Source organism: Elgaria multicarinata, chromosome 2 (assembly GCF_023053635.1).
Source record: "Elgaria multicarinata webbii isolate HBS135686 ecotype San Diego chromosome 2, rElgMul1.1.pri, whole genome shotgun sequence".
Classification (NCBI taxonomy): Eukaryota; Metazoa; Chordata; class Lepidosauria; order Squamata; family Anguidae; genus Elgaria; species Elgaria multicarinata.
Window position 1 is genome coordinate 172,615,772 of NC_086172.1, and position 27,809 is coordinate 172,643,580.

Sequence of the window (27,809 nt, forward strand, 5' to 3'; positions counted from 1 at the left end):
TTTCATATGGTCACCCTACCACTGGGTGCCTTTGGGCCACTCACAGACTCTCAGCTCAACCTACCTCACAGGGTTGTTGTTGTGAGGATAAACGTGGAGAGGAGGAGGATTATGTACACCGCCCTAGGTTCTTTTTAGGAAAAAAAGGCAGGATATAAATGTAAGAAATACATTTATATTTGTTCCGGCAGGCCTTTGGCGAATAATCGGGACCTCTGTCTGTGCCAAGGACTTTTAAAACTGTCATTTTAAATGTTTATTTTTTTAATATTGGAATATATTTAATAGGGTGACCCTATGAAAAGGAGGACAGGGCTCCTGTATCTTTAACAGTTGCATAGAAAAGGAAATTTCAGCAGGTGTCATTTGTATATATGGAGAACCTGTGCAGGAGCTATACTAGAGTGACCAGATTTAAAAGAGGACAGGGCACCTGCAGCTTTAACTGTTGTGATGAAGAGGGAATTTCACCAGGTTCTCCATATATACAAATGACTCCTGCTGAAATTCCCTTTTCTATGCAACTGTTAAAGATACAGGAGCCCTGTCTTCCTTTTCATAGGGTCACCCTATATTTAATATATTTTTAACTTTGTATATTTCTATTTATACGTTTTAAATGTATATGTTTTAAATTTTGTAATGCCGCCTTGAGGCCCAGTATTGGACAAAAGGCAGGATATAATAATAATAATAATAATAATAATAATAATAATAATATCCAAAAAAGGAAAGGACCTAGGAAATCCCGCTTGCTCCTACTTATTGCTTAAGTCAGCAAACTTTGCATTTCTCAGACACCCCCTGTTAAATTATTCAAAATGGGGTGGTGACAAAAATGATTTTGAGATTATGCAAAACAGTCTTGGTTAACTTGTGCCTTTTTTTCCTGTTTCTGTTCTCCTCGGCAACTCTGACTGGAAGCTTTGAAATCTCCTCATCATTACTTAATCCAGTTTCTGTCAGTTTTCCTTCCTGCGTATTGTAAATAATTTTATATAACATATTATGCCCAAGAGTTGCTACATTTGGAAAAACCAGAGTGCTTTTGAACAGTGCTACATGCTCACTTTTGATGGGTGTTGTTTATTTATAGTTTCTGTTATATAATAAGGATTACTTAGTTTTGTCCTACAAAGTCTGTGTTCCATTTGCCAAGAAAGAAAGAAAGAAAGAAAAGAAGAAGCTGAAACCAAAACACTAAAACATTTTTAACATGAGATTTTCAACTTTAATTGGAGTTTGGGGGATTCTTTGCTCGAAGTTTCTCAACTGATCCTTATTTTCAAAATCCCATTTAATTATTTGAGCTCAGTGGAGAGAAAGTGTACAACAGAATGCTGGAAAATAAACTTGCCACCTACAAATGTACACCCAGCTAAGACCTTTGACTTTGCCTCTGTAAAGATAAAGCTTTGCCTTGGTAAAGTTTCAGAACTAGAAATTTCCATGAACATCATATGTGTGGCTCAGGGCATATCCACATTAGAGCCAGATCAACACCTTGTGTCAAATCATTATGACATGATGCTACATCCCTCTTGCACATTTATAGCTCGTAGGACATACAATGGCCTAATCTACACCAAGCAGGATCTTGCACTATGGAAGCACTATGAAAGAGGTATATGGTATGTGTCAGTAGGCCCCAACGGTTGTCGGTGCACTTTAAAACTGCTATAAAGCAGTAGTGTGGCCCCTTCCTTTTATATACCACTTTCATAGTGCAATAGCCTGCTTGGTGTAGATGAGGCCAATGACATCCGTTACGGCATTTTGGATAATGTGGAATAAAAACCAGGACATAACACTAGGGCCTAATCTACACCAAGCAGGATATTGCACTATGAAAGCGGTATATAAGAGGCAGGAGCCACACTACTGAATTTCTTCAATTCTAAGACGCACTTTTTTTTACCATATAAACATCTCTAAAAACGGGGTGCGTCTTACAATCGCGGGTTATTATTATTTGTTAGAATCAAAGCTTTTTTTCTGTTGGCGGTACTGAAATTAGTGTGCGTCTTACAATCAATGGCGTCTTAGAATCGAAGAAATACGGTACTGCTTTATAGCGGTATTGAAGTGCACTGACAACCGTTGGGGCTCATTGACACATACCATATACTGCTTTCACACCACTATATTCTGCTTGGTGTGGCTCCTGCATTTTATATACTGCTTTCATAGAATCATAGAATATTAGGGTTGGAAGGGGCCTATAAGGCCATCAAGTCCAATCCCCTGCTCAATGCAGGAATCCACCCTAAAGCATAGCTGACAGATGGTTGTCCAGCTGCCTCTTGAAGGCCTCTAATGTGGGAGAGACCACAACCTCCCTAGGTAACTGGTTCCATTGTCATACTGCTCTAACAGTCAGGAAGTCTTTCCTGATGTCCAGTCGGAATCTGGGATCTCGCCCTGCCCTTTGAGCCTGTTTTTTCCATGGTCCCGGGCTGAGCCCAAGACAGTGGAATGTGTGGCTGGGCGTCACAGTTTGTCCCGGTTCCTTGCGAGGAGCCTGGACCCACCCACGGGGCGCAGAGCTCCTCAGGAGCACTGCACCCATTGGGGGTGAGGTGGGGGGAGCGGGGAATATATATATATATATATATATATATATATATATATATATATATATATGTACACACACACACACACATATATATACACACACACATTACCTTTTGCGCACGAGCACTCACACGCATCTTTCCCTTTAAGAAAAAAACCCAAAATGGCGGGCGCAATGCCTCTCCCTCTGAGGTCGTCGGGCACTGCATGTGAACCCCTCCGTCCCGCTAGACTGGTAGGTCTAGCTAAGGCCTGGGACTCCCAGACCCAGTTGGCTTCCCGTGACATCCCTAGCAAAGCTGTCTTTCTTGAATTTCTCCGTTTCACAAAGGGAAGATCACCAAAAAAGCGGTAGCAAAACTCACCATGCTACTAGGCTGGGGCAGGGCGTCAGGGCCGCACCTGCGATATAAATAGCTCTGCGGCTTAGCAGTGCCTTTGGCGACACCCTCACCACGCACCCCCTGCCAAGTCAGCTTACGGTGCCGTCTTCTATTATTATTTATAGTGTTTCTAATATCCGTAGTGTTTCTAGCACTTGGCAATGTTTCCTCAAAGCCAAGCTGTGTTACACTGATTCATATCTAGAAGAAATGACATGAAAACGGAAATTTAAAAAGGAACCTACTTTAAAGAGAACTGAGAGACACTTACGGCGCAATCCTATGCATGCTCTAACAGAAAATTCCTCAGCCAGTCATGTTTAAACATGCACAGGATTGTGCCCTTTCTGCTTTTCTTTGCCCTAACTCACTGCAGGCAACGCGCTCAGCAAATAATGAGTCCCAAGCTCAGCTTGGCACGCCCTTCACCTGGGCGCCCCGGAGTAAGTGCCCAGCTTATCCACCTCTAACACCAGCCCTGCAAAGTAGTGCAGAGCATAAATATGTGAGGTGAATACCCCGTATTTCAAAGGTGCGTCATCTGGATGCACAGGGGCGGGCCCGGAGCTTGCACCGGGCTAACCCGTCGTCTAGCAAGGCCCTTCAAGGTTGCCCTGGCCTGCATCGGGGGAGAGAGAGAGAGAGAGAGAGAGAGAGGAATGAATTTAATTCGTTTTAATGTTACCTCACAAGCCTAGCACCGGCCTACTACTTTAAGATGTTTACCTCACAGATATATATCCCTGGTGGCCCGAGCAACACTGGGTATATCAGCTAGAGAAAAATAAATGGAAACACACACACCATCTCCCATACAAAGGTAGTAGACCTCTAAAAAATGCTGGGAGTGTGGGGGCAAATAGCAGAGGAAGGCCTTCAGTGGTCTGAGGCAGCTGGCCAGTATTGGAAGCACTGGGCCGATCTTGGTCAGGCTGAGTCAATAAAACACTTCTCACGTTATGATCGCATGTACGGAGTGGGGAAATGAAGTCACTGTTGATGCTCTATTCCATTCTCCTAGTGCTGCCTCCCTCTCTTATTCATTACGAATTCATTTATGCATCTTATTCTTTCGATCTACCGCCCGCCTGTTCTACACAGAGTGCTGACGTCTTGGGGTCTTGCCTTAACACTGGGCTGTTTTCCCTCTTTCCTGGGCGACTTGCTTGAGTCTGCATTTGTTGCAGCTGGCGCAGTCTCAGCTTGAAATGCGACTAGTACTGGGCTTGGGTTAACGTTCGGACTGAGTTAGGTTTCATTACCCTCAAGGGAGGCGAGAAAGATTCAGGCTCCGATAACGATGCAGAGAATCTCACATTACCACTATCTTCCCCATCCCTGGTTTAGAGATAAAAGAGACCTCCTCAGTTTTCCAAGGCTGACAGTCAGTTAACCTTTACTTAACCTTCACTAGCACCACGGCCAACCTCCCTCTCGCCCACCTTTCCCTCTTAAACGTAAGTCGCGTTGACAAAAAGGGATTGTGGTGGCAATCCTTAATCTTAAAACACGAATCTGCAACACGGGGACCGTGTTCCCAGTCCCTCGTACACCAGAGAAATGAATCCTAGCAGTGAATTCTCTTCACATTAATGACTATTGCTCTCGCTGTGCCACGGAGTGCACTTCCATTTCCCTCGAGAAGGCCAGCGTGCGGCGGTTAATTTAGTTCTTTTTTCTCATCTTCCTCCTTTGGGCCTTAACTTTTAACTCCGGTCTCCGCACTTTGAAATGCGCAGGCCTTGCTATTCTCAAGGAGGCAAAAGGGAGAAAAATGGAAGCTGTTATTGGGATTTCTTTCTTCTTGTAAGGAAACCTTGTCTGATTTCCCATGGAACAGCAGCTGTTGTGGGTTCAGCATTGGTTCTACACTACTGCTTTATAACAGTTTATAACAGTATTGACAGCTGTTGAGGCCCATTGACACATTCCATATACCTAGGGTGACCCTATGAAGAGGAGGACAGGGCTCCTGTATCTTTAACAGTTACATAGAAAAGGGAATTTCAGCAGGTGTCATTTGTATATATGGAAAACCTGGTGAAATTTCCTCTTCATCACAACAGTTAAAACTGCAGGAGCCCTGCTCGCTTTTAAATCTGGTCACTCTAGTATAGCTGCTGCACCTTTAAGTGTTGTGATGAAGACGGAATTTCATCAGGTTCCCCATATATACAAATGACACCTGCTGAAATTCCCTTTTCTGTGTAACTGTTAAAGATACAGGAGCCCTGTCCTCGTTTTCATATGGTCACCCTACAGATACCTCTTTCAAACCACTTTCAAAGTGTTATATCCCGCTTGGTGTAGATCTGGTGTTGGGTCTCCATTTGAGATGAAATGTTTTGGGGGTTTTTTACAAAAATTTCAAACGTTTTCAAAGTTTGCTTTTGAAATGTATCTTTGACGCGAGCTTTTTTTTTTTTTTTTTAAACCCACATAAGCCTTGCTTGGCTTTATATTTGATTCCTCGCTCTCCTTTATTCCTCATATTGAGACAGTAGCTAAATCCTGTCGTTTTTTCCTGTATAATATTGCCAGGATTCGCTCATTTTTGTCTGTCTCTTCTGCCAAGACTCTTGTTCATGCACTGGTTATTTCTCGGTTGGACTACTGCAACCTTCTTCTCACTGGCCTTCCTTCTTCTCACATCAGTCCGTTGGTTTCTGTTCACCACTCTGCTGCTAAGATCATCTTCTTGGCTCGCCGCTCTGACCATGTTACTCCACTTCTGAAATCTCTTCATTGGCTTCCAGTTCACTTCAGAATCCAATATAAACTTCCCCTGTTGACCTACAAAGCTTTTCACTGTCTAGCTCCTTCCTATCTTTCCTCTCTCATCTCACACTATTGCCCCGCTCGTGCTCTTCGCTCCTCTAATGCCACGTTTCTCACCTGCCCAAGGGTCTCTACTTCCCTTGCTCGGCTTCGTCCATTTTCTTCTGCTGCCCCTTACGCCTGGAACGCTCTTCCAGAACATTTGAGAACTACAAGTTCAATCGCAGCTTTTAAAGCTCAGCTAAAAACTTTTCTTTTTCCTAAAGCTTTTAAAACTTGACTTTGTTTTGACTTTTATATTGTTAGTTTTACTCTACCCTGTGCCTGTTTGGTGCATTCTCTTCCCCTCCTTATTGTTTTATTATGATTTTATTAGAATGTAAGCCTATGCGGCAGGGTTTTGCTATTTATTGTTTTGCTCTGTACAGCACCATGTACATTGATGGTGCTATATAAATAAATAAATAATAATAATAATAATATTAATAATAATAATAATAATAAATTTTCAGCCAATAAGGTTTGCGTCAACTTCCTATATACTTAAACCTTTCTTTCTAACTAAAACCTCTATTTCTAAAAGGATGTATAACTGAGAATGTTGGGTGGGGATGGAGAAGAATGAATTCAGGGTTGTTGCTGCTGTTTTCTGCAAGCAAGAATTTGCTTTGCATTTCCCCCTCAAATTAGAGCCAAGATACAAAGTATCTTGATGGATTATCAGTTGTTTTTGATACTTTCATGGAAGATTAATTGAAATGTTGCCACTTTACGAGCTAGGCAATGTGGAGATAAATTTTATGATTTATGAAATATTTGTAATAGGATATATATATATATATATATATATATATATATATATATATATATATATTATTGTACTGATGTTTTGTTTTTACTGTGAATGGCTTTGAGCATAATTTTATTGGAATGAGGGATAAAATAAATTAAAAAAACCCAAGGAAAATAGCTTGGCTCTCCTCATAAAATCCTAGAATAGTAGAGTTGGAAGGGGCCTAAAAGACCATCGAGTCCAACCCCCTGTTCAGTGCAGGAATCCACCCTAAAGCATTCCTCCTCCTCCTCCTCCTTTATTGTATAGAAGATTTTCCTCAAACTGAGAAGGAGGAAGGTTTTGGCTGGTTGGATTTCCCGCACAATCATTGTTGTTACTAGTGGCTAATTTTCCCTAGTAGTGTTGAAAAAGAGGAACATCAGCTACTAGGGGTAACTATGGCCTAATCTACACCAAGCAGGATATTGCACTAGGAAAGCAGTATATAAAAGGCAAGAGCCACACCAAGCTGGATATAGCAGTATGAAAACGATATGAAAGCGGTATATGATATGTGTCAATGGGCCCCAACAGTTGTCAGCGCACCTCAATACCGCTATAAAGCAGTAGTGTGGCTCCTGCCTTTTATATACCACTAGGGTGACCATATGAAAAGGAGGACAGGGCTCCTGTATCTTTAACAGTTGTATTGAAAAGGAAATTTCAGCAGGTGTCATTTGTATATAAGGGGAACCTGGGGAAATTTCCTCTTCATCACAACAGTTAAAGCTGCAGGTGCCCTGCCCTCTTTTAAATCTGGTCACTCTAGTACAGCTCCTGCAGCTTTAACTGCTGTGATGAAGAGGGAATTTCACCAGGTTCTCCATATATACAAATGACACCTGCTGAAATTCCCTTTTCCATGCAACTGTTAAAGATACAGGAGCCCTGTCCTCCTTTCCATATGGTCACCCTAATACCACTTTCATATCACTTTCATAATGCAGTATTCTGCTTGGTGTAGGTCATGCCCTTGCTGGCAGTCTCCTCTAAGGAGGAAGAGCTGGAAGACCAGGAACCACCTACCTCCAGCAATGCCTGCTAGTAAACCAGGAGGAGCCCAGGGCCTGAGGACTGTCTAACACGAGGGCATCACCTGGGAAGGACAAGGAGTCTGCCTCAGAGGTGGAGGCAGAGAAACCCCCCTAGGCAGATCCACTGCCTGAAAAACCAGGAACTCAGAACTCTGAGCCAGAGGCCTCCTGACTGACAAGGAGGGGCCTTTTCAGCTGCAGTCTCTAACAGGTAGGGATGGATGGAGTCACCTCCATCGGTCCTGCTTGCTGAGTCTTGCTCACCCATGTGGGCCACACTGATACAGCCCAGCAAGCGCCCGGCAAATGCCGTGTGGCTGCTCTCCTAGTGAACTGCCATTTTGCGCAGAAATGGCGGCTCCAATATTCCTGGAAATTAATGTTGTGTAAATGGCAGCCATAAAGGGGCCATTTACACAATATTACAGGTGTCTTTTGGAAGCGGGCCGTTTCTGTGCAAAACGGCAGCTTGCTAGAAGGACGGGGTGCCACCAGGTACTCAAAGACCGCGTCAGTGTTCACAGATAGGTTCAGCAAGTGGCCGGTGGCTCAGCAAGCGAGATCTGGGATGCAAAGTGGGGGGCAGGGACTCCGATGGACTCCACCCCCCTGTTTGAATTCCCATGACATCCCTACTAAAAGCTCACAGCTGAGGTTGAGGCGACGCTCTGACAGCCTCTGCATAAAAACAGCAGTGAAAGTCTGAGAGAGTTGCTGGAAACAATATTGACTAGATCTTCCTGAACCCAGCTTCCTGTGACTCATTCCTAATTGAGTACTCCTGGGCTGAACTATGGCCGTTCTTCTACCTCTTCTTTGTCTGCTGTGTTGCCTTGGGACCATGTTACCTGGACTGACCTCTGACCCTCCTGTGGTCCTTCTCCCTGTTGCCTTAGAACCTTCTTACCTATGACCCGGACTCTTGACACCTTGCCTTTTCCCTGAGCCCTGTCTGTGCTGACCACGTTGGGGTTCTTCAACCGTTGAACCTAGAATCAGAGAATCAGAGAATAGTAGAGTTGGAAGGGTCCTCTAAGGACATCGAATCCAACCCCGTGCTCATTGCAGGAATCTTCCTTAAAGCATCCCTGACAGATGGCTGCCCAGCTGCAATTGCTAGGCTCAGAATCTGGAAATGCAACACAATGAAAGATTCAAGAAACCCAGCTAACTGAAGCCTTTCCTTTCTCAAGAAGTTCCTCTGATAAAGCAGAATAATATGTTGTAGTGCCCAAAGGACTGAGCTACAAACCAGATGTTCCTGGTTTGAATCTCACCTATAATATGAACTTCCTTTAGGCAAAAGCCACCTTTTCTCTGACTCAGCCCTCCCTTCGGTAATACGGGAGGGGTAACTTTGACCCACCTTACAGGGGGGCACAGTAAGAGATAACAATGGAAGGAGTGAGAGACAATCAGGCAGTCAACAGCTTCTCCTCTAAACTACAAATGATAAAATGAACATCTGTAATAAATAGGGATGTGTGAGAAATCCACTTTGGTGTGGAGATTGCCAAGGGTTTGCCAGCTTGCCCCCCCCCCCCGGATGTCAGCTTGTGGATCTCTGAGCTGGTTTGACTTGGCACATGCCAAGTGGGTCAACCTCATGTCTTCCTGCTTTTGTGCGTGGAAACCCTGATTTTGCAAAGCGGGATTTGCGTAAATTCACAGCTGGGAACATTTATGGACAACGCGATTGATGCAAATCAGTAGCCGTAAATCGCACAACCTGCGCTGCGCTGAAGCCATAAATGACCCTTTACACCGGCATTTTTATGCAAATTGTGCTATGGATGGCCACAATTTTGTTCAAATTGCGATTTCTGTAAATATTCCCAGACGCGAATTTGCACAAATCACAGCTCATGGACTAAAAAAAAGAAAGATGCGAGTTCTTGCCAGGCGCTCATGGACCGTCTGGCGGCTTGCTTAAGGAGTCCGGCAAGCAGAGTGTGGACAGGATTCGGGGGTTCACCCATCTGCTAATAACTATGTCCAGGCAGCCACCCCCTGACTTTAATTTTATTTTTTTAAATAAATAAATAAGAAACCACAGACTAACACACAGTTACCCTTCTGGAGTAGTGTAACCATACTCCATTCCCTTTTGTTCGTTCCCCACATCTGATAATCAGAGGTAAACTTAGGGTGACCCTATGAAAAGGAGGACAGGGTTCCTGTATCTTTAACAGTTGCATAGAAAAGGGAATTTCAGCAGGTGTCATTTGAAAACATACAGCACCTGGTGAAGTTCCATCTTCAGCACAACAGTTAAAGGTGCAGGAGCTATACTAGAGTGACCAGATTTAAAAGCGGGCAGGGCACCTGCAGCTTCAACTGTTGTGATGAAGAGGGAATTTCACCAGGTTCCCCATATATACAAATGACACCTGCTGAAATTCCTTTTTTAATACAACTGTTAAAGATACAGGAGCCCTGTCCTCCTTTTCATATGGTCACCCTAGTTCTTGGCTAGTAGCATGGACATACCTGTTAATAAAACCAAACTTCCATTTGATTTTTCTTTAAAACTATCCATGAGAATCTAAGACAATCTGTAGGAATACAAGCATGCATAAATCTCCATTGTAGTTCTGGTTCTTCTCTAATATTTTTTCCCCTTTCCTACTGACCCTCTCTTTCTCTTTTTAAAAAAATGGCTTTAATATTTGAATGAGTCTTCATTTTATTTTCTTGTAACCACCGGGACTGCTGAGTGTATTATTATGTTTTGTAAAGCGCTCAGAGCATCAGCTGGAAGTAGGAGCAGGGGGGGTAACATATAATTAAATTTTTTATTTGCTGTCCCCTGCAGCTTGCGCTGCGGAATACAGCAGCCAAATGAAGGAAAGCGCAGCTCTTAAACGAAGATCTACAATCTCTGTATTTGGGTCATGGTAGGGAGATAAAAGCATTGGGCTGGTTGTTGTTTTTTCAATCCCCTTGCTGTTTCAACTAGATGCTAATAAACACATTGAGTTTCTAAATTATCGTAAGCAGCTGCGTTAACTCCGGGTCTGCAGCCATGACTTTGCTGTATTTGAAAGGCTTTGTGTGTTCTTTTAATGAAGACAAGGGGCGCTTTGCTCTCTGAGTTGACTTTCTAGATTAACGGTCAGGGTGCTAAATCGGCCCCTGTCGTTACCTGTGCAATGTCGTCCAAACCACTCTCACCTGCTGTGGGGTGCTAGGTGAAAACTGGCTGCAGCTTGATTGAACCAACAGTAACGTTTAATTGTTTAGTGTAAAAGAGGACAGGGACCTATGAGGTGTAGTGACCAGCATACGTCCTGGGCAGAGGATGGACACCCCAACCGCTGGGTATATCCAGTGTGTCGAGGTAGCTAAGTTTCTCTTGTTAGAGAGAAGACAGCTGGAAGATTTTAGTGTGCGGAGACACAGCCAAAGACAGCGAAGATAACCAGAAACTACAGAACACTTGAGTTCTTCAATAACATTTACTGAGGCTTAACTTAGTTTGATAAAAATATATTTACAGCATACGTGGCACATAACACAATACTCACAGTGTAACAGCATATACAGGAGAGAAGAAGAAGTACATTCATGCACTGGACATATATATATATATATATATATATATATATATATATATATATATATACATACAACAGATTTATCTGTACAATCAATTAAGCCAATAATTGGCAATCAAGTCACCCCACTAAATGCCCTGCCAAAGTCCAGGTGGCTGACCTTGACAATTAACAGCCTTCTGTAGAATCTTCTTCTGTGAGCAAACCTAAAACTGTGGATAATAGAAATCCTATACTGGACACAGGGATGAAAAACAAAAATAGGACCAAGCATCAGCCTGCTGCCCTTTGGGGATGGGGTGAAATCCGTTTGGTCCGCTTTTCCAGTTCACGCTTCTTGAACTGCCAACCGAAACTCAGCTATCCTTCAAAATTCGCACTTCTCTGAATGTTGACAATGTAATTCTCCAATCATGAAATGCATGCAGAAATGCATATATTTGGGGGAGAAATTTGTACAGAAAAGTGTGAATTAGGAGGAGTGAATATGTGAACTTATACACACACACAAAAAAAAAACCCTCTCAAATTTTAGGATGAACCAAACTTAAGGTTGGGAAAGTTTTCAAAGTCTGGGATGAACTAAATTTAAGATTGGGGGGAAATGAGAAACAGGGAAATTGAAACCGATTGATTCATCCATCGCTACTCAGCCTTAGCCATGAAGATGGCTGTGTGGCTAGTAAATCACGAGAAGAGCCATGCTGGATCAAGGCAAGGGTCCATCTAGTCTGGCATTCAGTTCTCACAGGGGCCAACCAGATGCCCGAAGAGCAAGCCCACAAGCTGATCACAAGCACTATAGCTCCTTCCACCACAGTGGGGTGATAGATCCCTTGCATAACAGTGGTGAGACTTGTTATGGAATATGTGAAGCTGGCTTGAATGGAATGAGATGATTGGTCCATCTTCTCTCTGTCTGGTACTGGCTTTCCGTGAGGTCATGGGTATGGTGAGGGTCTTTCTCAGTTCTGTTTTACCTGCAGATGGTGGGGATTGAACTTGGGCCCTTCTGCATTCAAAGAATGTTCTCTACCACTGAGCCATGACCCTTCCTCCCATGGTTTGGAAGCCCAGACCCTCAAGGCCTAGAGAGAAAGACCCCCAAGTGGTTCGTGGTCTGTCCATATTCCCTAACCTCTCAACTCAAAGGCCATAGCTAGACCTAAGGTTTATCCCTGGATCGTCCAGGGGTCAAACCTGTTCATCTAGGTGACACACAGGGGATCCAGTGCTCAGGCAGGGGCAAACCCTGGATGATCCCAGGAGAAAACTTAGGTCTAGTTGTGGCCAAAGTCTCAGTGTCTTCCCTTGACCAATCAAGAGATTATCCATTTTTTAAAGGATGTCAGATACTGCTTCACCTGATATGTAATTAGGTTATTTCTGAACACATTTAAAAGCCATAGTGAGTTGGTATCTCCAGTATGTTCATATTGATCAATTGATTTGATCTGTCCCCTGCCTTTCTACCAAAAAATGGCACTCAAGGTAGCTTATGCTGAAAATTATCGTAATTGCTTCTCTCCAAGTGAAGATGCAAAAAGATGCAAACTAGGAGCGGAGTGAAATCGTAAAGCTAGCTTTGGGAATGTAGGCATTGTAATTTAAGGCTCCTTTGCACATTTGCTTACACGCTTCATCAATGTCAGTGGCACTTACTTCCAGTAAACACGCATAAGATTGGATGTAAGTAAGTTCTGTTTGTCCTATATCCCTCGCATTAACTGCAACGGGTTCAGTGGCCTTTGCAACTGCTACCAGAAGGTTTGTCAAATGACTTGCTCAGGAAGCTGTGTGATTATCATAATACTGATCAACAAATGTCAACGCACCTTCCTCTAACTTGATACTCCCAAGCTGTGACAAGATCACTGCTGCTGTATACTGAAGCATTTCGCCCCATCTCTCCTCTGCTCCCTTCGTTGGGTTTTGCCTCAAGGAAATGGATCATAAATAGTCTTTGCTTTGTATTTCTGTAATTTCCAGCACTACGTGAAATATGCTCTAACTGGTCCCCATGGGAAATATTGTAGCATAATGAATGACTCTGAAATATATAAGGGTGGATAGTTGTACAGCTGTAAATAATGGATAAATTGAATTTAGATAGCTGTGTCCTTCGTCCTGCACTTGCCCTGGTCAATTACTTTTGAATTCACTTGCAGAGAAAATTGCGAAAAAGGAAAAGGGAGATGTTATCCTCACAAAGCCAATAATATTTGGTCACACCGAGTATGTATTTTCCAATCCAGACCCCAAGAAAAGTTCACTTGTTTCTTTTTCTCCTTTGCAGATTATTTTCCGAAAAATCAGTGACGTCAAAAAAGAAGAGGAGGAACGCCTGCGACAGAAGAATGAAGTGACTTTGAGCATCCCCGTGGACCACCCCGTAAGAAAACTCTTCCAGAAATTCAAGCAGCAGAAGGAAATGAGGAACCAAGGCACTACAATCATTGACCCAGAGAGGAACACCCTCCAGGTGGACACCCGGACCATGCAAAATGGGGCTGCCATCACCGGCACAAGTGTGGTCACTGTGTCTCAGATCACGCCCATCCAGACATCGCTGTCCTACGTGAAAACCAACGAGGCCATCAAACAGAACAACAGGGATGCCATGGAGCTCAAACCAAATGGCAACAGTGACCCCAAATGCCTCAAGGTTACCAGCCCCGTGAGGATGAAAAACGGGAATGGGAAAGGTTGGCTACGGCTAAAGAATAACATGGCCGGCCAAGAGGAGAAGAAGGAAGACTGGAACAACGTCACAAAGGCGGAGTCCATGGGATTATTGTCTGATGACCCCAAGAGTGTCGATTTGGAGAACGGCGTAACTAAAAACCCACTGAGGAAAACGGACTCTTGTGACAGTGGAATCACTAAAAGTGACCTTCGTTTGGACAAAGCTGGTGAAAACCGCAGCCCCCTGGAACACAGCCCCATTCAAGCGGATGCAAAACACCCTTTTTACCCTATCCCTGAACAGGCCTTACAAACTACCCTCCAGGAGGTCAAACACGAACTCAAAGAAGACATCCAGCTGCTAAGCAGCAGGATGGCCGTCCTGGAGAAGCAAGTGGCAGAGATTTTAAAAATATTGTCTGAAAAAAACCCCTCGCAGACACCTTCTCCAAAATCCCATTTACCTCCACAGCTACCATCCCAAATACCTTGTCAGGATATTTTTAGCGTTTCAAGGCCAGTATCACCCGAATCGGAAAAAGATGAAATCCACTTTTAATATACTCCTATTTCCCCCCACCCTCTTTGTATACTAAGTGTATACTGCGAATTGGGCATGCACACACACGCAGACATACACCCGTGTATATATGTATGTGTGTATGTGTATATAATATATAAAGTAAATTATATATATATATATATAAAAACATATATATTTTCACTTGCATTCAATATGACTTGAACACACACAAAAAATGGATTTTGATATGTAAATATTGCATGTCCAGCTGGATCCTGGTCTGCCAAAGAAAACAGTTATTAACATAGATATTGCTTGTATAATATGCAGTTGACTGCATGCACACTTTCAATTTATTTATAATCTCTATTATAAAATAAAAGGATGATTTTTATTTTAAAAAAAGAGAGATGGCAATGTGCTATTTAAAAACATATCAGGGACCCAGATTTTATTCATCTTAGCCTTTTCATGAACTGTATTTTCAATTTTTTTGGTCATCATCATCATTATCATCATCATAATCATCATTATCATCATCATCTATATGCCTGGTATGGGGAAACATTTTGGATTGGTACCATCTAATACCATATTAACTCACTGAAGGGCTAGACTTGTTAGGCATTCCTTCCATATACATATATGAGGATACCAAGAATAGGAAACAAAGAATTCCTGAGTTTGTCACACTCCAGTGGGGCCGACAGTCCGAAAAGGGGGTGGTGGAAGATGGGCAGGTATGTCAATGGTTCTCTTGTGTTCTATGGGGCAAAGTAAATGGACAGCATTCTTGGAAATAATTGGGAGGTGTTCTGGCCCTTGCTTTAGACAGTGCTGTTAGGGCCTGCTGCATCTCTCTCTCCTTCTGCCCTGTCCGTCATAATGATAGACATTTTGCCTATGCTGGCTGTGTTGGTTAGCTGTGAACTGGATTGGGCCTATATTTTACCCATGACCGCTTGATTCTCTTCCATGGATTTAAATAATGGATGTCCAGAAAATGTCCATGTTCTTCACTTAGCCTTCTTTTATAGTATAAGAAATGGTGTGTGTGTGTGTGTGTGTGTGTGTGTGTGTGTGTGTGTGTGTGTGTGTGTATTAGGGCTATGCACAGTACCCACCCCATTCAGCTCAGAGGCCAATTCGGGGCTTCCAAATTGGCCCCAATTTGACTTGGGGTGCCTCAGTCCTGGGCCACCTCGCTTCAGCTTCAGTTCCAAAGCTGAAGCTGGGGGGATGGCTGCAGTTTCTGGGTGTGAGGGTGAGTGGGGGTCCATTGGACTCCCCTACAGCTGCTACCCCCACTCGCTCCAGCCACCCCCACCCCTCGATTGCCCGCCAACCCATGGGACTTACCCGACAAGCCACCCAGCCTCCTCTCTGGACTGCCCTAGATTTAGTATTGTAAACTACGGCAGACCGGAGCAAAGGCAGGGTGGTTTGCTAGCATATGTGGAGGCCTCAAGTAAGCCCCATGGGTGGGTGAGGGGCAGGGGCTGGGCATTGGGCTGAATTGGCCCGAAGTAGATCGGCTGCTTTGGGCTGAGGCAACACAATCTGAACCACATTCGGGCTGAGGTGGGCCAAATCAGTCCGCTTCGGATTCGGGATTCAGGACTGAGGTGAAGCAGAGCCCTAGTGTGTATAGACATACCTAGAGGAATGTGTGTGTGTATGTTTATGTATCCCTCTGTTTTAAACCGTGATTAACACAGTAGGAAGGGAGCACTGGAAATCAATATTGGCAATTTTCTCTGCATGAATGATATTCGTTCTTCTGATCTTCAATATCCTGAAGGAAAGGTAATAATAGGTCCTTATGTGTACCTATATATTTTATGGAAAGGAACTCACACAGATCCCCAAGATACTTCTGAACTGGTGTTATATGTCTCAAAATCGTGTTGTGCGGGAGGGGGGGAGGTTTCCTTCTCAAAGCAATTTATGCTCTATTGTTAGAATAACATTGAATAGACGCACATTGCAATACCCAGCCTGGGTGTATCTGGGTCACTTCATCACTAAGATCTAGCAATCACATCTCTACAGGTGAATCTCCTGTACCAAATGGTTACAAGATTGCACTGAGGGGGAAGAAGGCTTTGTTCTGCAATGGGGTATTGTGTGGGGTGGCCATGTGTCTGCTTTTTGAGAGGGCAGTCCTCTATTTGAACGTGGCCTCTAGTTGATGGGCTGGCCTGTCTTAATTCCAGTTAAAAAATAAAGAACCATAGGAACCGTTCCCCATCAACATTTAGCACCTGGGCAGAGACAGGTCACCTGGTCACAGGCTTCCACAGTATGGTGCAGTGGAGGCTGGTGGGTCTGATGTCAGTGGATCCACTCTGGGTTTCAGAACACCAAAGGAGCTGTCCAAGGTGACTGGCTCTGTCCAAAATGCAGAGTGGATTCACCAACCCGCTGACATCGGTATGGTGAGATGTAGTGTGTTTCTATTTAAATTCTAACTATCATTTCTTAATTTGCATCTATACGTATATATTACCATATGGACTTTTTATGCAATTGTTGTCCTCTTTTTTGGTGGTGCATGTCCTCTCTTTTGACAAGAAGTAGCTGCCCTATATCCCATGCATTACCCCCTCTAAGCAGCTGCCTTACACCAGCTGAGACCCACTGTTCATCTAGCCCAGTCTTGCCTTCTTCAGCCTCCCCCAACCCTTTGGATAGTTTGGATTTCCAAACCCATCAGCCCCAGCCAGCATGGCCAACGGTCAGACATCCTGGGAGTTGTAGTCTAGGACATCTAGAGGACACCAGGTTGGGGAAGGCTGGTCTACTCCAAGTCATCTAGCCCTTGCTTGTTATTTATTTCATTCATTTCGGTGCTGCATTTTCATTCCACTTATCCGACCATCTTTGTCTGCCGCGTGGCTCACTTCAGTTCAAAAAAGAGAAACAGGGCCTGCTTACATCAGGCATACAAACTAAAAAGACAAGACACACAAGGGAGAGAGCGAATGGAGGGAAAAGGAAAAAGAAGTCGATCAGGAATTTAAGTCCTGATCCAGGGATGTCCGTCGTTTAAAAAAACAGCCCTTTTGGGGCCTGGCAAATCCGCACTGCCTGCCTGACTCCACTTGAATTCATGACCTGAGCCGTGGTTTTTCCCCCAAATCCTTGAGGTTGGTTTGTTGTTGTTGTTGTTGTTGTTGTTTTGGAAAATAGAAAATTGCACAAATTGCAACTGCATACATTTCTATTTACAAACAAACAAAATCTGGAAAATCCGTGGGGAAGTCTGGGGGGTTGAGCTGGTGAAATCTTGGGCCATAGCTAGACCTAAGGTTTCTCCCTGGATCGTCCAGGGGTCAAACCTGTTCATCTAGGTGACACACAGGGGATCCAGTGCTCAGGCAGGGGCGGACCCTGGACGATCCCAGAATAAACCTTAGGTCTAGCTGTGGCCTTAGTGAGCTTCACCTACAGAGGTACAGATTGTGTAAAGTCCATCTGTGTTTCATGGATTGCCATGCACCTTTCATTCCGTCATCCACCCTTTGACAAATTGGATTTTTTTTAAGGGTCTGAATTTGCGCAAATTCACATGTGTAAATTGCGCAAATTCCCCCAAATGTGCAAATTCCCTCCAAACGCAGTTTTTCACTCTTTAGCCTATGGGGGAAATGTGCATTTTTGGCTGTTTTTTTTTAAAAAAGTGCATATTTTTCTATGATGAAATTAGCACAAAATTCCCAAAGGTTGGAAAAATGGCCCACAATTCCACAGAATCAATCCAACAGGGGGAAAGGCTGTAGAATCCATGGGTTGGATTCATAAAAATCCAACCTCATTTGGTTTGGTTGCAGATTTCTCTGGCATCATCCCTAGCTTCACCCAGCAAATGGAGTCCTCCGACATCCCTAGCCTGGACATCGTGGTGTGATGTAAGCGGGTATTAAATTGCACTTCTGTCTAGGCTGATCTTCCCTGGATGATGTCCTCACTGGAATAGCAATTGGTGGCTCTTGTTCCTTTGGCCGATGGATGGGGTCAGAACGTTCTTTCGCCTTACGCCTGCAATTCCAGGGCAACAGGCAGCTGGAGACGGGAACCCTCTGCAGCTAGTCTTTCTCTGGCCAATGAATGGGTCAGGTTGATGTCAATGTCATTCCTAGGAAGCAGGGGGTGCAGCCCCTCCCCCAGTGCAACTTTGGCTATTGGGCGGTATAGAAAAGCAATAAATAAATAAAACTAGGACCCAATGCTGATGGTAAGCCAGAATGCAGTGGTCACTGTTTGCCTATACACAGCTCCAATTCTGCTGTTTCTGCAATTTCGAGATGAGTACCAGGGTCTTCATGAGCAACATCTATTTAGGGATTGTTTGCACCTCCTACCATATTGGTCTTGGCTCACCAACTGCACAGCCTTTCCATTTAACTGGAAATCACACACACACACTCATTAAGAGCAGGTGTAGTGGAATGGTTAAGTGTGAACATCAGGAAAATCTTTCTGACTGTTAGAGCAGTACGACAATGGAACCAGTTACCTAGGGAGGTGGTGAGCTCTCCCACACTAGAGGCCTTCAAGAGGCAGCTGGACAACCATCTGTCAGGGATGCTTTAGGGTGGATTCCTGCATTGAGCAGGAGGTTGGACTTGATGGCCTCATGGTCCCCTTCCAACACTATGATTCTGTGATTCTATGATTCTAACTGTGAGGCATGAAGTTTCTCTGTTGGCCACTGGCAAGTTATCATCAGCCATCAAGGGATAATATTATTGGCCTACCTTAAAGGGCTGTTGTAAAGATTTCAAGATTAATTATAAGAAGCACTTCAAAACCTTAATCCATGCCAGAACAATAAATTCACAGTTCTTACTTCTTTCACAGCAGTCCCTTCATTGCAGGAACATATTTTCTGATCATGCAAAACACAATATTTTGTTCGAGGGATACATAATGCCAGATAGTTGCTCTTGACATTGGCACATGAAATGGAATTGCACAAGTGTCACCTTTCATTCATGAGTTGAGAGAGAGTGTGTGTTTTTTAATATAGCCCACCCAATTATTTGACAAAAGGTTCCAGGTTTGTGAAAAGTACGTTTCCACTGCAAAATCAAAACCCAGGGTGCACTCTAGGTCCTGTTTCTTTTTTAAAAAATGGTGGGCTCCACATCCTCTTCTTCCTGGGACATCGCGCACCGTGTGTAGACGAGGGGGACGATCTCGCAATCATCATATCGTGAGATAATTCCCCTCCACCCCCCTCGTCTAGCCATGCCCCATGTTCCTTTCCCAGAAGAATTACAAAGAATTGCTACCTATCCTTTTGAATCAGAGATGCTAGGAACTGAATCTGGGTTCTTCCGTATGTAAAGCACAAACTCTACCACTGATCTATGATGTTCCTATTTTTATTATCGTCATTTTACAAAAGAGTGTCTGCTATGGTCTACTGTAGATGGCCATGCCAAATCTGGGTCTCACAGCTGTTGTATCTGGCCCCTGTCAGCTCTACCCAATTTCTGAATTACATAAAATGTTTGCCCATTGTTTCCTGAGCATGTTAAACAAAAAAACAAAACAAAAAAAGTTAAAACCAGAGATCTTCTATACTTGAATGATACATCTCTCTTTTGGATTTTGTATGTAACATGAATGTAACCTGTACATATTTTGTATGTAACGTGATGCCTGAGCCCATGTGTTCCAAATAACTGATGGCTACATGCCATTAATTTTGTTATGGTGCCTAACTATACATGTGAAGGTTGGTTTGTGTAGCAACGTACATTTCTGGTCCCTGGATTCCATTTTGGGATGACGGTTCGTTGATTCTGGCGCTGAGCTGATGAAGGTTTAGAAAACACAAGTGTGAGCAGCAACGAAATGTTGCAGTGTGGAATGGCGCTATTCAGGGTTTATGCCATGTCCTCTTCCTGGGTACTCTATTGTATGCCTCCCCCCACCCTGGTTTTCGGCCTCCATCCATAGTCAGCCAACTTTGCCTGACCACTGAGCATGCTTAGTATTCATTGAGCTGTTTGGGTGCCACCCTTAAAAGTTCTTTCCCCCCACCTAAAGCTATTTTTATACTTTTGCAACATTTAAAGTTCCCCCAAGCCTGCATGTGTCATGCTATTTTAGCTAAATAAGGATTGGAACTTGGAGTATGGAGTTGACTGTTGGACTAAGAGTGCAATCCTATGCATGTTTCGACAGGAACAAGTCCTACAACTTCCAGCATTACCCAGCCAGCACTGCAGGGTTGTTGTAAACCACTTAGAGCCTGGCCTGCGGTATTCACCATGAGGTCTCAAAAGAACATAGGAAGTGCCATGCTGGATCAGACCAAGGGTCCATCTAGTCCAGCACTCTGTTCACACAGCAGCCAACCAGCCGTTGGCCAGGGATGAACAAGCAGGACATGGTGCAACAGCACCCTCCCACCCATGTTCCCCAGCAACTGGTGCACACAGGCTTATTGCCTCGAGTACTGGAGATAGCACACAACCATCAGGGTTAGTAGCCATGGATAGCTTTCGCCTCCAAGAATTTATCCAACCCCCTTTTGAAGCCATCCAGATTAGTGGCCATCACGACATCTTGTGGTAGTGAGTTCCATAATTTAACTCTGCACTGTGTGAAGAAGTACTTCCTCTTATTTGTCCTGGATCTCCCACCAATCAGTTTCATGGGATGGCCCCACTGTGTTCTAGTGTTTTGAGAGAGGGGAAAAAATGTCTCCCTGTCCTCATTCTCCATACCACGCCTAATTTTGTACACCTCTATCATGTCTCCCCTTAGTCTACTTTTTTCCAAGCTAAACAATCCCAGTTGATATAACCTTCCCTTGTAGGGGAGATGCTCCAGCCCTTTAATCATTTTAGTTGCCCTTTTCTGCACTTTTTCCAGCTCTATAATATCTTTTTTTAGGTGTGGTGACCAGAACTGTATACATAGTATTCTAAGTGTGGTCACACCATTGATTTGTATAAGGGCAGTACAATACTGGCCGTTTTATTCTCAATTCCTTTTCTTATAATGCCTAACATGGAGTTTGCCTTCTTTACAGCGGCCGCACACTGGGTGAACATTTTCATTGAGCTGTCCACCACAATCCCAAGATCTCTTTCTTGTTCCCACGTATGGACCCTTCCACCTGCTATATGGAAAGTGAACTGCATTTGCTTTAGAAATTGCACTAGCAATTTGCTTTCATTTTAAATGTTGCAGACTATATTAAGAACTGGGTTGCAAAGAGCAGGAACTGTCTGTGTGTGTATGTCTTGCGTGGAGGTGTAGACAAACTCATGCCTAGTCCCAACTACTGTATTTTCTGGCGTATAAGACTACTTTTTAACCCAGGAAAATCTTCTCAAATGTTGGGGGTCATCTTATACGCCCAGTATAAGATGACTTTTTAACCCATGAAGATCTTCTCAAAAGTTGGGGGTCGTCTTATACGCCCAGTCGTCTTATACGCCGGAAAATACGGTACATAAAAATCTTGAATTTCTCTATAGATGTCTACGGGAAGCTTTCACTTCCAGCCTCGGGGACATTTTAAGTAGGGCTGTGCACGGACCCCCCGATCCGCTTCGTGGCCTGATCCAGAAAATCTGGATCGGGCCCGATCCTCTTCACGCTGCTCCACCAGTCCCCCGCTCCGCGGAGCGAGATCCGGCTTTCGCCGCCGTCGCCGCACGGGTGGTGGCAGCAACAGCAGCGCCAGGTAAGCCCCCCACCCACCTCCTTACCTGCATCCGTCATCGTGGGCTTCATTTGAGGCCCCGGCTTGAAGTGGAAGAGAAGGCCGCAACCTCTTCCGCTTGAAGCCAGGGCCTCAATTGAAGCCTGCGACGGATGCAGGTAAGCCTCCCTCCTCCCTTCCCCTTACCTGGCTCCACCACCGCCGCTGCATGGATGGCGGTGCTGGTGGCACCAGGTAAGCCAACCCCCCATCCCCTTACCTGCGTCCATGGCGGGCTTCAATTGAGGCCCTGGCTTCAAGCGGAAGAGAAGGCTGTGGCCTCTTCTGCTTGTAGCTGGGGCCTCAATTGAAACCTGCGACGGATGCCCCCCACCCACCTCCTTACCTGCATCCCCACCCACCTCCTTACCTGCATCCGTCATCCTGGGCTTCATTTGAGGCCCCGGCTTGAAGTGGAAGAGAAGGCCGCAACCTCTTCCGCTTGAAGCCAGGGCCTCAATTGAAGCCTGCGACGGATGCAGGTAAGCCTCCCTCCTCCCTGCCCCCTTACCTGGCTCCGCCGCTGCCGCTGCATGGATGGCGGTGCTGGTGCCACCAGGTAGGCCAACCCCCCCATCCCCTTACCTGCGTCCGTGGCGGGCTTCAATTGAGGCCCCGGCTTCAAGCGGAAGAGAAGGCAAATCAGGTTGCCTCTCTCCTGTTTCTCTGAACCGAAGAGAAGCGGAGCACAAGGCAAGTAAGGGGAGACATGATAGAGGTGTACACAATTACTCATGGTGTAGAGGAAGTGGGTAGGGAGGTGGGGGGTTTTTTGGTCATTCTCTCATAATACTAGAACCTGGGGTCATTCCATGAAACTGATTGGTGGGAGATTCAGGTCAAAATTTTATTTATTTATTTATTTCATATTTATACTGCCCAACAGCCTTAGCTCTCTGGGCAGTTTACAACTAAAACTATAAAATCCAGTTTAAAGCTTCAAAATCACATAAAACCAGAATAAATTACAGTCCAGATATGGTGATGGGCACCAATTTGGATGGCTTTTTGTAAGCCTACGTGCACCAGTTCCTGGGGAACATGGGCGGGAGGGTGCTGTTGCACATGTCCTGCTTGTGGGTCCCTGGTTAACAGCTGGTTGGCTACTGTGTGAACCAACTACTGGACTGGATGGGCCTTTGGTCTGGTCCAGCATGACTCTTCTTACGTTCTGATATAAGGAAGGACGTCTTCACACAGTGCATAATTAAACTATGGGATTCGCCATCAAGGGATGTAGTGATGGCCACCAACTTCAATGGCTTTAAAAGGCGATGGGACAAATGTCTGCAAGGAGAAGGCGTCAATGCTACTAGTCCTGATGGCTATGTGCTACCTTCAGTATCAGAGGCAGTAAGCCTATTTACACCAGTTGCTGGGGATCAGGGGTGGGAGGGTGCTGTTGAACTCATGTCCTATTTGTAGCTTTCCCATAGACAGCTGCTTGGCCACTGTGTGAACAAAATGATGGACTTGATGGAGCCTTGGTCTGATTGCACAGGGCTCTTCTTACTGTTCTCTGGCATCTCAGGGAGAATTCTTTTCCTATCCCCATTGTTACATCAGACCATTTCTTTTTTTTTAAAAAAATCATTTTTTTATTGTTTCATAAGTGCCTTGGACTGTAAGAAGATCAAACCAGTCCATACTCCAGGAAATAAAGCCAGACTGCTCACTTGAGGGAATGGTATTAAAGGCAAAACTGAAGTACTTTGGCCACATAATGAGAAGACAGGATATCCTGGAGAAGAGGCTGATGCTAGGGAAAGCGGAAGGCAAAAGGAAGAGGGGCCGACCAAGGGCAAGATGGATGGAGGATATTCTGGAGGTGACAGACTTGACCTTGGGGAAGCTAGGGGTGGTGACAGCCGACAGAAAGCTCCGGCGTGGGCTGGTCCATGAAGTCACGAAGAGTCGGAAGCGACTGAACGAATAAAAATTAAAAAAAAACATACGTAGCCTAAAAGCATTACATATAGACATAGAAAAAGAGAAAAGGGGGGGGGGGGAGGAAAAGAAAACATACATCAAGGTTAAGGTACGTTTCCGGCTCCCTACATATCAAAAATGTGAATTATATCCCCTCCTTGTTTAACACATTTAACATAATAATCAAATTCTTTTCTTTCTTCTAAGTTAACTAAATCTCATACATTGAATCCACAGGCAAAGACATCATTTTTCTCTGTCTCTTGCAAAAATTCTATCGGTGGTTTCCATACCAATATAAATGTGGCTGTTGATTTATCTCTCATTTTCGCACATCAGACCCTTTCTAGCTGGAAATTTTGTGGGCCGAGTCTGGAACCATAAGCATGTAAAACACAGGCTCTACCACTGTGCTATGTATGGGCATGGTCCACTCTGCATAGCAATGTCAGGAAGAACCATAATACTGGGTAGGATTGTTGGTCATTCCAGCTCTGAACTGTCTGCCCTGCTTGGCAGTGGTGCTACAAGGTCTCTTGGCTGAGGCTCTGCAAGCTACTTTGTCTGGGCAGTCTGATCTCTGAGCATATGACTATTTTTAATTGTGAAAAGCAGCCATTCCACTGCCTTCCACCGGAGAAGAAACAAGAATCCTGAAAGCATGGTTACTTCCGGCTGGACATCAGGAAAAACTTCCTGACTGTTAGAGCAGTGCGACGGTGGAATCAGCTACCTAGGGAGGTTGTGGGCTCTCCCACACTAGAGGCCTTCAAGAGGCAGCTGGACAACCATCTGTCAGGGATGCTTTAGGGTGGATTCCTGCATTGAGCAGGGGGTTGGACTCGAGGGCCTTGTAGGCCCCTTCCAACTCTGCTATTCTATGATTCTATGATTCTCTCCAGAGAAGTCCTGGGATTTCACCTGGAATAGGATCCAATCTGCAATTATCTTTGCCAGTCACCGAGTATAATTTAGAACCTTAAACTCTAATGGGGCGACACAGAGGAGAATGCACATCTGAAGGTGCCATGAGCTGGGTCACGATATTGAATCATGTGGACTTCAATTGTCTAATCTGAATGGCAAGTCCTTGGCAAAAGTTCTTCCCAGCCCCCCTGACTGAGAGAGACTTCAACTGGGGGTTGGATTTGGAACCTTCCGCATACAATCCAAGAACTGGGTTCTTTAAGGGTAGTGGACAGGTTAGTTTAGTGGGCCTCCAGATTTGCTTGGTCAAAGCATTTCTGTATTGCTTTTCAGATGTCCAACCTTCCAGAGCAGTTTACCAAATCTGAAATGATACCATCTCCATACAGATGAATGCAGTACAACCAAAGAACGTTGCAGCAGAAGAGCATTTTGAAAGCTCAGGTCAACATTCGAAGGGAACTAATTTCTGGGGAAGCCCATTACACCACAAAGTGCTATTGACATTGCATTGGACATCATTTACATTAGGACAGTGTAATGTATGTTAGTGGTAGTGTCTTATTAGAAACTGCCCCTTGTCAGCACTCTGGACAGATCCATGCTTGCTGGAACTCAGGAAGAGCTGTTGTCTCAGCAACATGCAGAGGCCTTATGAAGGCTGGAAAGTCTGAACCTGCTGTTAACTCCACCCAGTCTGAGGAGCTGCCTACTTCTTAAAGGTCCATTTTCCAATTCTGTAGCCACTATCTCCTAAGGCATGGATGAGGTTAAGACTGCTTTGGAGGGGTGCCCTCTGAGGTAAAGCTATGTCTTCTGGCCTTGAAGGTCCTCAAGTAGCTAATGATGGGTTACAAGATGAATCCTCCTCTTCCTCCTCTGATCTAGAGGGGGGATTAAGGCTGGAGAACTTAATGAAACCCATCAGACAGAGAAAAAACGGGGGGGGGGGTTGAAATCTGGGTGACTTTTTTTTAAAGAGACTTCATCTGGTTGCACAAAAATAACCAAGATAGCAGGCAACCTTTCTTGTGAAGTGAGTTCAAAAGGCATGGTGTCACCATGGAAAAGGCCCTATCTCAGGTTATATAGGCCATTTCTACACTTGCCTTCCACCCCAGGATCATCCTGGATCAACCCTGTGCATCCAGATGACACACAGGGGATCCCAGGAGCACGCAGGGATGATCCCTCCATTTCCCTGGGATAATCCTTAGGTGTAGAAAGGGCCACACTAGCTTGCCTCAGATTGCTTAGGGACTCTTCAAAAGAACCTCAAATGAGAATTGTAATACTTGGGCAGGTACATGTGGAAAGAATCGCCCTTGAGATATTCTGGCCATAAGCCATATACGACTTTGACAATTAAACCATCACCTTGAATTACATCACAATATCCCATATAAAAGAATGACTGCCATTCAGTTCTATGTGGGGGCGTTTAGAACTTGGTGGGCTGTAGTCTGCCAACCCTGCCTGATGAACTGGCGAGGCCACAACTGACAGATACTCTCTGAGAGACAACACTGTGCTCCGAGCACAAACAATGGGTGTCTGCAGCAGAGGCCTTCTCCGCATGATCAACATGTGCTTCATCATAGACAATACTAGGTTTAAGCCGTCCTCAATGCCAATACCACAGTAGCATAGGGTTTTGATGGTGCCTTAGGGACCTCTCTATCGGGGGAACCTGTGTGTCAAGTTTTGTCCCACCTCTGCAAGGTTCCAAGGGTTTACAGATGGCACTTCCTTTTTGGTGCACCAGGGATTTTCACTCCACTCTGTGTAATTGCTCAGGGTTTTGAAAGTGCATCAAATGCCTCCCTACCAGGGGAAGCTGTGTGTCCAATTTTATCCCGATCCTGCAAAGTTCCAATGATTTACAGATGTAAACTGCCCGGAGAACTTTGGCTATGGGGCGGTATATAAATGTAAATAATAATAATAATAATCATTGGGTACGGACCAATCTGTGGATTTTAGTTTCTATCAGCATCTCATTTTTCCAATCTTAAATTTGGTTCATCCCAAACATTGAGAATTTTGAGAGTGGTTTTATTGTATTTTTATTCCTTTCCAAACGATCCCCAACATGGAATTTGCCTTTTTCACAGCAGTCTCCTGCTGGATCAACATTTTTATGAGCTATCCACTGAAACCCCCAAAATCCATTTCCTGGGCCAGATCTACACCAAACACTTTGAAAATGGTTTGAAAACTGTGTATGGGGTGTCTCATGGGCCCCAGCAGTTGTCACTACTGTTATAAACTAGGGCTGTGCACCCACCCCCTGACCCACCTTGGAGGCCAATCCAGAGCCCCTAAAGCAGCCCCAATCTGCCTCCAGGCTGCCTCAGGGGTTGCCCAACCCGCCTCGGCACCAAAGCTGAGGCTAGATTCAGGCCCTCTGAGATGACTCGGACTTTTCTGGGTGTTGGCTGCACAACCAGCACCCAGAAAAGTCTCCCCCACTAACCTGATGCCTCCACTGTCTGCCGCCACCTTCCTTGCCATCCACTGCCGCTGTCGCCCTTGTGTCCAGCGGCAGTGGAAGCTGCCAGATGCAAGGACGGTGGCAGCGGATGGCAAGAATGGCAGCGGCAGCAGGTAAGCCCCCCATCCCACTTACCTGCTGCTGCCACTGTCCGCCACCATCTGCCACCACCGTCCTTGCATCCGGTGGCTTCCATTTACCTGCTGCCTCCGCCTTCACTGTGGCAGAGGCAGCAGGTAAGGGACCCGCTGAAGGCTGGCTCTGAAGTTCTGAGATAGCCCGAAGCTCCGGAGCCAATTGGCTTCTGCTTCGGGCCACCTCGGCCTTCACCTGAACCACCTCGGATCTGTGATTCGGAGGT

General features: G+C 44.9%; 1 protein-coding gene across 1 annotated transcript in view; it reads left to right on the forward strand.

Moving 5' to 3' along the window:
* Positions 1–14,405, forward strand: part of KCNH5 (potassium voltage-gated channel subfamily H member 5) — a 231,592-nt gene extending 217,187 nt beyond the window's left edge. The window contains exon 11 of the mRNA XM_063118135.1: positions 13,458–14,405. Coding sequence (XP_062974205.1) covers positions 13,458–14,405 — 948 coding nt within the window. The remainder of the gene's footprint in view (positions 1–13,457) is intronic.
* The last annotated feature ends 13,404 nt before the right edge of the window (positions 14,406–27,809 follow it).